This window comes from Mesoplodon mirus (assembly GCF_964341445.2).
Source record: "Mesoplodon mirus genome assembly, chromosome: 2".
NCBI lineage: Eukaryota > Metazoa > Chordata > Mammalia > Artiodactyla > Ziphiidae > Mesoplodon > Mesoplodon mirus.
The window spans coordinates 57,596,561-57,609,773 of record NC_138977.1 but is presented as its reverse complement, the minus strand read 5'-3'; the positions used below and the strand labels follow the sequence as shown (position 1 = coordinate 57,609,773).

The 13,213-nt window shown below is 50.1% G+C and overlaps 1 protein-coding gene across 1 annotated transcript in view; it reads right to left on the bottom strand.

Annotated features, from left to right (window-relative positions):
- The window catches only part of HK1 (hexokinase 1), a 70,365-nt gene that overhangs the window by 41,699 nt on the left and 15,453 nt on the right, over positions 1–13,213 (bottom strand). The window contains exon 2 of the mRNA XM_082645203.1: positions 8,107–8,269. Within this exon, the coding sequence (XP_082501329.1) occupies positions 8,107–8,269 (163 nt within the window). The remainder of the gene's footprint in view (positions 1–8,106; positions 8,270–13,213) is intronic.

Genomic DNA, 13,213 nt, shown 5'->3' with positions numbered 1-13,213 from the left:
TTAAGAATCCGCCTGCCAATGCAGGGGACGCGGGTTCAAGCCCTGGTCCAGGAAGATCCCACGTGCTGTGGAGCAACTAAGCCCGTGCGCCACAACTACTGAGCCTGCGCTCTAGAGCCCGCAAGCCACAACTACCGAGCCTGCGCTCTAGAGCCCGCGAGCCACAACAACTGAAGCCCGCGCACCTACAGCCTGTGCTCTGCAACAGGAGAAGCCACTGCAATGAGAAGCCCGCGCACCGCAACAAAGAGAGCCCCCGCTCGCTGCAGCTAGAGAAAGCCTGCGAAGACCCAATGCAGCCAAAAATAAATAAATACGTTAATTAAAACAAACAAACAAACAAAAAAAACTGCTTCTATGGTCCAAAGGAAGGAGACCAAGGGAGAATGCTGGGAAGCAGGTGTCACAGCTTTGTGGGAAATTCTGACCCTGATGTTACAGGTTGTTCAAATCAGTTTAGGGTCTTCTTTGGGCTCCCATCAGAATCCTAACCTCTATGGTGCTTACACTACTACTCAGTTAAAAAAATGAATTTGGTATGAGGTGCTTCCTCTCAGGAGGAAGAATTACTAGAATACCAAAAGCACTTTATTTAACCATCATTCATTGAGCCTCTCTGTACTCCAGTTGCTAAGTACTTCATATGCCTCATTTTACTTTTAACCCTCTCCACCCTATGAAACAGGTACTACTATGATCCCCATTCTACAGATGAGCAAGTAAAGGCTGGGAGGGATTAGGTAACTTGCCAAAGCACATGGCCAATAAGTGGCAGAGCCAGAATTTGAATCCAAAGCCCCAATTCATAACCGTTGGATAAAACTGCCTCCTGGACAGACCTCGGGGACAAGGATCCCCAAGGACAGCATCAAAGTGATACTTCAGCACGTCAGGAACAGCTACATCTCTCTTTGGGGGTCTCGTCAACATCCATGATTCCTTGCAGCTTCTGACTCTGTTCTTTTGCTTTGATCTTTAATGAAGATAATGAAAACTCCTTCCGGTAAGCAACTATAAACCACTTGTGCGTAAGGAAATAATAGGCACAAAAGCAAACACCGTGCTAGGATGAAAATATGGGTACTTTTTATTTTGTTAACATTTTAATTTAATTAATTTATTTACTGTTTTAATGGTTTTCAAAAAATAAAACCATTTATTTATTTCATATTTTACACTGGCTTTCATCATAACTTAAAAACAATAGTTTGGGAAATTTTTCAGTTGCCAGCCTGGTCAAAGGTCTCATTTTCAGTTGAACGAAAGGCCTAAGTAAAAGCAGGTTCTTGTGCTCAAGTTCCAGGTGATGGTCGAGCATCTCCTGCTTATTGGTGTCAGTGTCAACACACAACGGGTAAGAGCTTTCAGCCCTTCATGCAGAAAGGGATCAGGTTTCAAGCAGCACCTTTGCAGGACCCAGGCCTGAAGTTTTCAAGCAAGATAAGTGAAAATGGTCTCAGCTGCCTCTAGGTCGGGAAGGAACCTGGACTTAGGGTGCATGGGGCTGGCCCACACTTCTGCAGCTCTGCAAGGCCCCTGCCCCACCCCAGCTCTCCACTGCTCCCTTTCTTTTTTTTTTTTTAAACACAAACACAGGTCAGTAGTGTTCCAAGGAGTTAGGGTCAGAGAAGGAGACCAGAAAGGCGGCCTTAAGATGTCAGGACAATGCTAAATACTGCATACTCCAAACACCTGCTAGTGGGAGTTGATGGGTTTGAGGGGGGCCTTTTCCTGAAGGCATTTTACAAGAGGTCACTGTTAAGCCCAGTGCAGCTCCTGATCTGTCCCTGAGCAGTGACCTTGATTCCAGGGTGTGTTTGTGATTGCTAAAAGAAATGGTAGTTGGCCTCTCTTCTGTAAATCACATTTGCACCTCAGGAAATGCGAGACAAATATTAACTTACTTTCTCGGTTTATGGATAAGGAAGTTCCAACCAAATCAGGTGATTGACTTGCTCACAGTCACGCCTGTGGGAAGGCCAGGGCCCTTCCCTTTTCTTAGTCACTCATGTACTTGCAAATACTGGGATGCTCCTAATTTTTTATGTATATATGTCTTATCTTCCTCAGTTGGATGATAAGCAATTTGAAGGCCAGGGCAATTTAACATGCTTACTTCCCTCCCCCAGTGCCGAGTCCTGCAAATCAGTACCTGTTTGCTGCTAGTTTGATAAGAACTACCTGGGTTAAATGCATGGTCTGTTCAGTCCTATCCTCTGTCAGGCAAAGGACACCAAGGAACAACTTCTGGAAAGGGCAGCAAGATTTCCGGTAAGCTTTGTTTGCTGTCTAGCATCTCTTTAGATAACTACCCTTCCTGGTTTTCACCTGAGTTGGGGGTGGGGCTGACCACCCACTCCAGCTCCAGGGGAACCAATGTCTGACCCAAGAGCACCCAGAGTCCCCCACTTTGGCCATAATGATTGGTTCAGGATGGGCACGTGATCCACGTCAGCCAATCATTACCCTCTCCAAGACCACCTCTGGGACCTCTAGTTCTTAGGCGAGGTGTCACCTAGGGCTTCCAGGGCTGTCTCTGCCACCATAAGGGAGAGGTGGCCTATGAAAGAAGCCTACACAAAGACTGAAAGAATAAGAGACAGATGAGTCCCTGTCAACTAAAGCCAACTTACAACTCCATTTCCCAGTTATGTGAACCTAGAATTCCCTTTCTTGCTTATACAACTTTGAGTTAGATTTCTTTCAGCTACAACCAGAGGCTTCTGGGTTCAATATTCTTTATTAGGCAATGAGTCCCCCAAATACCAACTTGCCCTCCATAAAGGATCTATCCTCCCCTTTATGTCAGTTGGTTCCCCCATTCAGAGCTGTGGTGTCCAGTCACCCTGCTGCAGAGGCACCAGAGCTGCAGCCTATGGACTCGTCCACATTATGTGGGGATACTGGGGTGGGGATGAGACAGCTTGCCTCTGCTTCCCCCTTTTTCCTGCCCCCTCACCCTGTAACATCACAGGGATGCCAGTGAATTCTGAAAAGCTCTGACTCTTTCCTCCAGGGCTAGACCTACACATTTAGGTCTGATGGGTGGGGGACCTTGACTGGCTGCATCAGCTGGGAAGGGGCCGCCCAAAGAATTCTTACAAAGTCGGTTATTAAGTTACAATGATGATCAGGAGAACAATGACCCCTGTAACTCTCAAGGTGGTTTGCAGTTTCCAAAGCACTTTCATCTGATCCTCTTGACAGCCTTGTAAGGCAGGCAGGGCAGGACCATCACACCTATTTTACAGATGAGGAAACGGAGGCTTAGAAAATTAAGTGACTTCTCCAAGGTCTCAGAGATAATAAGCAGCAGAGCCAGAGATGAATCCGGTGTCCTGGGTTTCTATTTTATTTTATTTTTTCCTTTAAATTCAAGTTCAGCTTCTTTTTGCAGCAGTTGGCTTCCCTCTAACTTCCTCTTCAAATCTTTGGCCTCAACCTTCCTGCCGGCCGCTGCTGAGACTTTGTCCCACATTTCCCATTTCCACTGAAGCCAGAAGAAGTGCTCTTCTAGAGAAGGCTCATTAAACAAAACATCTGAAGGGCCCCGGCAACTCTCCACTTTCTAACGACAACCATTATTACCAGCAAATAATGGAAAACAAACACGGGGACAGATGTCTCTCTTGAGTCCAGACCTGCGCTGGAATACAGGGCAAACAAAAACTCTGCTTTCATGAAATGCCTACCTTTGCTCTGCTCGATGAATTAATTCTGTGCATGAGATACAAAGCCTTCCCTTCTGTCTGCAATCCAGCTAGTTGATGAGAGTTTACACCTTCGTCAGAAACCCACCCAGAACGCTAGACATTTAGGAGATTTTATGGATGGAGAGAAATCTGAGACAATCCAACCACCTTCCCAGATAAGGAAACAGGCAGAGAAAGGTGACCAGCCCAAATGCCGTGGAAAAAGGAAATATTTTCCTTCCTTTGGCTGGAAAGTAGTATATTTTAAGCCCCCAGAATTTAACTGTGACCACACTGCAAATCAAACTTTTTTTTTTTTTTTTTTGCGGTACACGGGCCTCTCACTGTTGTGGCCTCTTCCGTTGCGGAGCACAGGCTCCGGATGCGCAGGCCCAGTATCCATGGCTCACGGGCCCAGCCGCTCTGCGGCATGTGGGATCTTCCCAGACCGCGGCACGAACCCGTGTCCCCTGCATCGGCAGGCGGACTCTCAACCACTGCGCCCCCAGGGAAGCCCAAAGTCAAACATTTTTAACTTAACCTTTGAGCAAAAAGCCAGCTAGGAACCATGAAACAGAAACAAGGAAATGTTCAACTCAATTTACCCTCGAGAAGCTTACGATCTAATTGGTATTTATGGATACAATATCCTGAGTGATAAATGACAAGAGGAGAAAAAAGGGGAGGCTTCACAAGTGAGACAAAGTGTTGGCCAGGCCTTCTGAGGGAGGCTGGACGCAGCTAGGCACCTATCCCCGACTGGGCAGCTCTGAAGAGGGGTTTCTGTTTAGCCAAGTCATCGGAGTAAAAAGGCTTCAATATCTTCCTTCTTTATATATTATTCATACCTTTCCCACTCCAGAAAGGATATGCAGCAGCTAAAAGCCACTTTAGGGTTTGTTTGTTGTTTTTTTTAAACCTAGTGTGTAGATTACTGGAGAGCGATTAAAGAAAAACCACTGCCCATAAAAATCGTCAAAAGGGGAAAAAATTAACAAAAATGGGCTGATAACATTTCCGAAAAATCAGTAGAGTTTCAAAACTCTGAGTCCAGTCATGAGGGTCAAAGTCAGCAGGAAAGGAAAGGTTTGTTTCTCCCTCTGACTTGGAAGTCACATCACCACTTGACGGGCAGGGGCATCTGTCAACCTCGGTGAGTCCAAGTTATCCCTTGGTGGTTTGGGATTAGCACTAATTCTGTCGCTGACTAATTATACAGTTGAAGCAGTAATTAACATTGTGAAAAGGGACTAGCACCACGGTTTACTATGAAGGAGGCCTACATTCCAGCTACTCCAGGGGACCTCCTGGTTGGAGGCACTTCCATCACAAAGGGGCAGGGGCTGGACTGGGGTCCAAGGCCTTGGTATTAATGTCAATGTCTGTGTGGGGCTGTAGTGACCATTCCAAGGGGAGTGTGGGCACCTGGGCACATGACCTGGGCCCACCCATGAATATTAGGAATAGTCATAGGGAGAAGAAGTATAGGGTGTATTACGGGTTGCACAGTGGCCCCCCCAAAAGATATGCGGAAGTCCTAACTCTGGGTACCTGTAAATGTGGCCTTATTAGGAAATTGGGTCTTTGCAGATGTAATCAAGTTAAGAGGAGGTCATGAGTGTGGGTCCTAATCTGACTGGTATCCTTATAAGAGGAAAATGCTATGTGACAACAGAGGCAGAGACTGGAGAGATGCTACTACAAGCCAAGGAATGCCAAGGATTGACAGCCACCACCAGAAGCTAGCAAAAGGCAAGGAAAGATTTAACCCAGTGTCTCAGAAGGAGCATGGCCCTGCTGACACCTTGATTTTGGACTTCTAACTTCCAGAACTGTGAGATAATTCACTCTGATTTAAAGCTACCCAGTTCGTGGTACTTTGTTACAGCAGCGTTGGAAACTAACGCAGGGTAGAAGAAACAGCCACCAGGGAGCACAGAGGTGGACAGGGTAGGGGAAGGCTGGGGGACCCAGGGCCTCATGCATAGGAGGGCAGGTCCTTGTGGTTCAGGGCTTTGGTTCCTCCTCCTCCCCTCCTCCTTCTGTTCTCAGCACTGTTCTGGGCTCCCAAGAGGCCCTAAACATTTGGCCCCAACCACGCTGGAGATGAGAGGCTCAGAAGGAAGCATAGGGCCCAGGCTGCGGGCTCCAGTTCCACAAACCCTAGGACAGTGTTTCCCAACATGGGCATATTACCACATATGTCATCACATTTAAGACACCACTGACTGCAGACACATCATTATTTTATGTAATAGGAAAAGAGAAAAAAATACTGCCGATAATAATTTAAAGGTGCAACCATTGTACAATGCATTGCTGATTTCAGAGGACTCAAACAAAAAGGTGTCTCAAAATAGATGAAATATAGTAATAGATGTTGGGGGGAAAGATCAAACAGGTTTGGGGAAAAGGCAGGTAGCCGAGTTAAACCGGTTTCTCCCCTGCAGGACTGCTCAGGGCCTTTAATACGTTGGTGTCTGCTTTGAATCTCTAAGAGGGGGCTGCAGAATGTTGTCTTTCCCAAATGAGGATGAGTTTTGGGCCCTGTTTTAAAGAGTAACTAATGGGAACAAATGGCTAGATTAGTAGCCATTTGTGTATGTGGATCACACTTTGAGCCCCTCAACCCTGGAAATGGTGTGTGAAAGAGTGAGGGAGGGCACCCCCTGCTGACACACAGTCCTGGGAAGGGGAGCTGGCTTGCAAGGCGCGTGCAGGAGGAAAGAGAAGCCATCTCTCATGGGATGTGCCGGCCCTGGGCCAGTCACACAGCATCAGGTGCCCCGCAGGCATAAGGCATCCTTCTGAGCTCTCCAAGCAAAGCCAGAGCAGGGGCCCTGGGGGGCTGCCCACCCCACCTCGCCTCCCCTTCCTCTTTTCTCAGCTGACAGCAGGCACAGCCACGCCTCTCCTACAGAACTCAGCTAACCCTGGAAAGGCACAAATGCTCCTGGATGTGGATGCCATTCGGGGCTGGGAAAAAGCAGGAGCGAATTAGAAAGCCGGAGGCATCAGAACAAAACCCAGGGGACACCACGGTCTGGCCACTCTGATGGCTAAAATCTCTTTGGCAGTCATAAAAAAAACCTAAACTGCTGGTCACCAAGACCTCAAGGAAAACAAAAGGATAAAAGTGGAGTAGATTTTAAACAGTCAAGAAACATCAGAGATATAAGTACCAGTGTGTGTGCATGAAGTAAACCCCACCTGTGGCCACAGGGCAAACAGAGCACATGCCCTTCCTAGGTGTCCCAATCTTGTTCAGGACTTTAAAGGCCGGCTGCAGGCACAGCAGGACCTTTCCACTGCAGCCAGTCCTCCAACAAGCCATGCATTCGCCCACCGTTCATAAACGTCAGCTGCAACAGCTGCAGTTTTCCTGATGTCCATTTTGTTGGCTCCGTATCAGATGCCCCAAATCGCAGCTTTAAACTAGTCCCCAGAGTAGGGAAGAAACACAACAGCAGGAGTGTTGTCAGGGCCGTACTTTCAGGCTATGTACTCACAACCCCAAGAGAAACCTGACTTTCATGATCTCTCTCCCTCCCTCTCACAAAGCAGGCGAGCCCCAGCCTAGAGCACAGAACACAGCTCAGAGCAGGATTCCTGTGCGTGCGTTAAGCTGGGGCAGGCACAGCACCCACCCCTGGGTCAGCCAGACAGAACGACCTCCACTGAGCAGGCCGAGACCAGGCTGTGCCCTCCCAGCCTCCACCCTGCCAAGAGCAGGGGCTGAGGCCACTCCCTGGGGAGGGGGTACTGACAATCCTCAGGGAGCCCCCAGATCCCTACTGTGGGGCATAAGCCACACGTGCAGACCAAAAGGATAATTTTTTTTTCCAGTCCTACTCCTCTCACCATTTCTCTGCTTGAGGGGCTACCTTGACTTAGCATCTATGAAATTTGTACAAATGGGGACTTGAGTCTCCCCCCTGAGTCTGAGATGCACCTGGCCGCTAGGATCGCTACTTATCTGGGGTACTAAAAGGAGGCCTTGGTGCCCTGTTGGAGAGATTCTCCTAACGTGAAGGAGAATCATCTGTTCTGGAGCCATTCGTGTTCTGAAGACATAAGAGTAACTCACACAGCATCTGTAAGATCCATAAACACTACACTTTCTTACCGTAAGTCACTAGACAGTCAGGCCGATGAAGGCAGGTCAGCATGGTCCAACCATGGTATCCCCCTAGCACATGGTAGGATCTCAATGGACATACACTGGATTGATGGATGGATAGATGAATGGACGGATGGGAGAACAGATGGATGGAATGGTGAATGAATGAATAACTGGATGAATGAGTAAACGAATGGAAGGTGAATGAATGAACAAACAAACGAATGTAAGTTGGAAGGGTGGCTTCACAGAGCTTTCAGCCCTCAGAGCCCAATCTCTGGGTGAGAGACTCACCTGAACCATCAGGAATGGACCTTACAAACGTTGGCAACATCTTGACTATGGCTGTCGGATTAAAATCCCGGGAGAGGCCATTCTTCATCTCCTTTTTGAAACGAGCCATGATATCTAACAGAGTTTCATCAGAGAGCCGCATGGCATAGAGATATTTGTCGATCTGGAAGAAGGATGAGAAGGAAAGAAAGTGAGGCCAAGGCTGAGGAAGGTCGTTTCAGCTCAAGTCTGGCTGGGGTAGGACGGGGCAGGCAGCGTGAGGTTCCCGCCTGCCTAAGACAATCCAGCTCCCGTGGGCACTGGAACACCCATGCTGGCCCATCATTCAACTGCGATCAACCATGTCACTCAGAGCAGGCTTGCAAATGCTCTGAGCCCCGGTTCCCCCCCTGTAAAATGAACCAGACACCTCCAAGGTCCCTTCCAATCCTTGAATGTTACATGGAAGCTGCCCTTCAATCCCCAGGTACGTGCCAAAGGCACCTTAAGCCTCCACGTGACTCCTTCCCTCTGTCAGAGGTGGCTGGCTCATCCTCCATGGATGACTGTGCCACAGAACAAGGGCTCCAGAGCCATCTACCTGGGGTTCAAATCCAAGCTCCATCATTTACCAGCTGTGTGCACTTCAGTTTCCTCAACTGCAAAACTGAGATGATAAATAGCACGTAACTCACAGAATGTTGTAAGATCAAAGGAGAAAGAGAAGCACTTAGAACACAGAAAGTGCTGGGTCAACATTAGCTATTATTAGCATTGTGAGGCAGTGGTGCTTGTGGGTTTCTTTGGGCACGACTTCCAGGTAGGTGGAAATGGTGGACGAAGGGCTGGAGCCCTTCGGGACACGGGGCTGCCGGCCCAGAGCACAGAGACCGTAACCTCACTACACCCAGCAGGTATGGGACAGCCCCAGTGCCCACGCCCGTGTGCCAGGGCCCATGTGCCCACACTTCCTGATCAGACCGCTCCCGACCCAACAGGACTGAACCAACTCGCTCCTCTTCCTGGGCTCCCCACTCTCCTCAAGGATCCTGGGCTCCTAACCTCAGGCCCCACTGCTGTCATTTGTTGTTCTTCCTTCATAGTATCTTCCCACTGACTCTCTCTACTTACTGGGCACCTACTACATGTCTGGCTCTTGGTTAGACAGCTGTCCTCATGGTGCCTGACCCTGTGGAGTTCACTGAAGTCTCTCTGTCTCGCCATTCATTCTTTCTGCCACTCCCTGCCTTAGGAAGCCCTGATAACCATGTGCCTGGATTCCCGACGCCTGATGCATAATCAGTGTAATGGTTTTCAATCTTCAATTTCTCTCCCTTCCAACCCATCCTCTACACCACGGCCACATTGCACCTTCTTTTTTTTTTCTTTCTTTATAAATTTATTTATTTATTTATTTATGGCTGCATTGGGTCTTTGTTGCTGCGCGCGGGCTTTCTCTAGTTGCGGCGAGCGGGGGCTACTCTTCGTTGCGGTGCGCAGGCTTCTCACTGCGGTGGCTTCTCTTGTCACAGAGCACGGACTCTAGGCGCGCAGGTTTTAGTAGTTGTGGCTCGCGGGCTCAGTAGTTGTGGCTCACGGGCTCTAGAGAGCAGGCTCAATAGTTGTGGCGCACGGGCTTAGTTGCTCCGTGGCACGTGGGATCTTCCCAGACCAGGGCTCGAACCCGTGTCCCCTGCACTGGCAGGCGGACTCTTAACCACTGCGCCACCAGGGAAGTCCCCTACATTTCACCTTCTTAAACTGGGACCCTGGTCACTTCACTCCCCTGCTCAAAACCTTGCAAAGCCCCCCACACTGGAGGCGTCTACACTCTACGGGTGTGTCTCCAGGCTCTCTGCACACCAGCCAAACCACCTCTACCATTCCTGGGAGGTGCCTGGCTCTCCTGTTGAAACGCCCTTCCTTCTCTTCCCAGCTACTCAAAGCTCCCCTCCCCTTCAAGGTTCAAATCAAATGTCACCCCTCTTGCAGAGGTCGAGATCCTCGGGGTGCAGATAACGCCTCCCTCAGCACTGAGCTCTCTGCATGGTCCAGCCTGGACCATCACTTTCTACGCCTGTCACCTGGACAGTGTCTGCTCCATTCACCTTGACCTCCCGGTGTCTCACAAGCAGCCTCACACACGGCAAGTTTCTGGCAGATGGACAGACAGATTTATGACCCAATGAGGATGAAAAGACCTTTGACGTGCTTTGCTTCTGAGAATGGCATCTCATGTTTACTTTTCAGGGTGGCTGGAAACGTCCGACTCAAGGACACAGAGTCATTTCTGCATATTTTGGTCCTGGGCAGCCTTCTCGCTCTGGACTCCATGCCTCGTGCTCCCCCAGGCCTTGCCTGTCTCGTCTCAGGGACAATCAGGGCACTAGCAGGAGTACCCCAGTGTCCTCTGTGGCCAGAGACAACCCTGCCCCCACCCGCATCTCTTCTACCGCAACTACCTTTTCCTTTCCCCTTCGTGAGAAAGCACTGCAGAGAAGGGCAATCAGAAACCGCCGAGAGCTGAAAGAGAAATGGCCAGAACACAGCCCTAGAAGACATGCTCTGTTCTACCCCCAAGGCTGGCAGCGCTGATCCCTCGCTGTCACCACGCCCACGTGCTGGTCGGGAGAGGCAGTCACACGTGCACGAACGGCCACGGAAGCACATAGGGGCTACTAAGCACAAACTGGAGAAGCCTACTGGGAAGGGTGATGTCAGAGAGTGCGTCCAGGCACAAACAAGAGCGTGTGTGAAGGCCAAAGGTGAGGGAGGGAGGGTGGTCTGTGGGACGACGGAGCACACAGTGCAAGAAGTGAAGCAGCTGGAAAGGCTGCCAGGAGCTAAGCCTGCAGGGTCTCGTACACTGGGCGAGCAGGTTTAGACTCTAAACGTGACTCTACTGAGTATTCAACAGTGACACGTGTTTCAAAAAGCTCAGCTGTGCACTGGGGAGGGGACGGGTGAGCAGGAGCAGTGCAGTAACAGTCACGGCGCTGCTCTGGCATTTGGACATGTTTCCACTACCACACTCCTCACCCTACATCACGACTGTCTGTCTACTGACGTGCCTATCTCCTCCGATAACATGTGAGTTCCTCAGGAAAGGAAAGACGGAGGAGACCTTTGGAACTACCCAGTTGCCTGGCACAAAAGAGGAATTCAATGAATGCCGGATGCTAGAATAATACTTTATAATTATATCAAGGTTTACCGTACATCAAGTGCTTTCACATCCAATATGTCATTTAACCTTCAAAACAACCCTGTCAGGGGGACATTCTTTTTTTTCTTTTTAAAATGTATTTATTTATTTTTGGCTGCGTTGGGTCTTCGTTGCCGCACGCAGGCTTTCTCTAGTTGTGGCGCACGGGCTTCTCATTGCAGTGGCTTCTCTTGTTGCGGAGCATGGGCTCTAGGCACACGGGCTTCAGTAGTTGTGGCACATGGGCTTAGTTATTCTGCGGCATGTGGGATCTTCCCAGACCAGGGCTCGAACCCATGTCCCCTGCATTGGCAGGTGGATTCTTAACCACTGCGCCACCAGGGAAGTCCCAGGGGGACATTCTTAATCCCCATTCTACAGTTGTAAAAACTGAGGCTCCAAGAAGCTAAGTGGTTAGTTCAAAGCACACAGCCAGGGAGTCAGTCCCATACCTGAGAGTCTAACACTCTCCCTACAACCGTCCCCATCCCTTGGAGAAGGCCAGTCCCCCTACCGTGTGGAGATCAGGCCCAAGCAAAGCTGCTGAGATTTTCCAGCTGGACAGAGAGAAACTTCTAGAAGAGGCAGGGCTCCACAGCCAGCCTGCCTCCTAACTCAAGGCACAGCTCAGCACAGGGACAGTGATCCCAGAAGCCAGATGTTTTTAGGACAGCCAATCAAACCTGAATAGAGGCAAGAAGCTCAAACAAGAAAACAGGCTGGGGATACAGAAGACGACCTGGCCCCCCAGCACAGAAGGAAGGAGGGCTTTCCCCCTCTGGTTCAGGTTCATGAATCATCACGTGGTACAACTCCTCTCAGAAGAGATGTGGAAATTGGGGCCAGAAAGAGGGTACAGCTTAGGGCAGAGCTGGAACTGACTTTGAAGCCTCCTGGATCTCAGGTGCATAAGAATAAGCCAAGGGGCACCCCTCTTGATCCTCACTCAGGAGCTCAGGAGGGGCCTTTGAACGGCACAGATCCTGGGGCTGGGCTGCAGGTACCCCCCAACGCTGCCCAGCCAGGCAGACACCTAGTGCAGGGCTCAGCAGATCCACACCATATGGACTGTGGCCCTTTAAGCAGCCCAGGAAGCGCTGAAACAAGAGACATTGCAGAATACTCCCAGGGGCCCAGAGTGCCCAGAACCTCACTGAACAAGGGGCCTCTTTCCTCTTATTCAGACTAGCCCTGCCTCGCAGCTGGCCAGCTGCCCCTGTCCACCTGGGAAAGAAGCTGGGAAAGGGTGGTGTGTGGAAGGGGGTAGAAAGGAAGGGTGTCCTCCTGCCCATTTGCTCCAGACCTCTGCAAGAACCCCAGTATAAGAGCTGCTTTTCTTATAGGAGGTTGGCCCAGAAGCCCAGGAGGGGAGAGATGGAGGAGGGATGCAGGGCTGGAGAAGGACAACTTCTGGCTTTGGGAGGTTTGGCCAAAGTCTGTGGTCCTTTCAGCATTTCTCTTTCCATCCCCTCTCCATAGCAACTCCAGATCTTTTCCTCTCCCCTTCTCTCCCTCCCTCTCACATTTCCACAATCCTTGCTCTTCTCTTAGGACGCTGCCTCAGACTTTGCTGGTCTGGCCAAACGCTGGTGCCCAAACAATCCCACCTGTTCCTCCAACCCCCAGCCCTACATTTTGGTGACAGGAGGGCACAGCACCTCTTCTGGTGGGCTTCAAGCTGCAAGCCTTTGGAACATCTCTCATAGGATGTCTGTCATCCTATGAGACAGAGACAGAGGCTTCCAGAGTCTGTGATAGGAACCCCCTGGGCTCCCTTGCACACATGGTGTCTGACACAAGCATTCAGGACTCGGTCAGACTGGGAAGGAACTGGGGGAGGTGCCAGGGTCCCAGACACCACATGGCGAGCTGGGTCCTGCAGACTCTCGGCTCAGACTGACGATGCCCCTGTCCAGCCCCCGG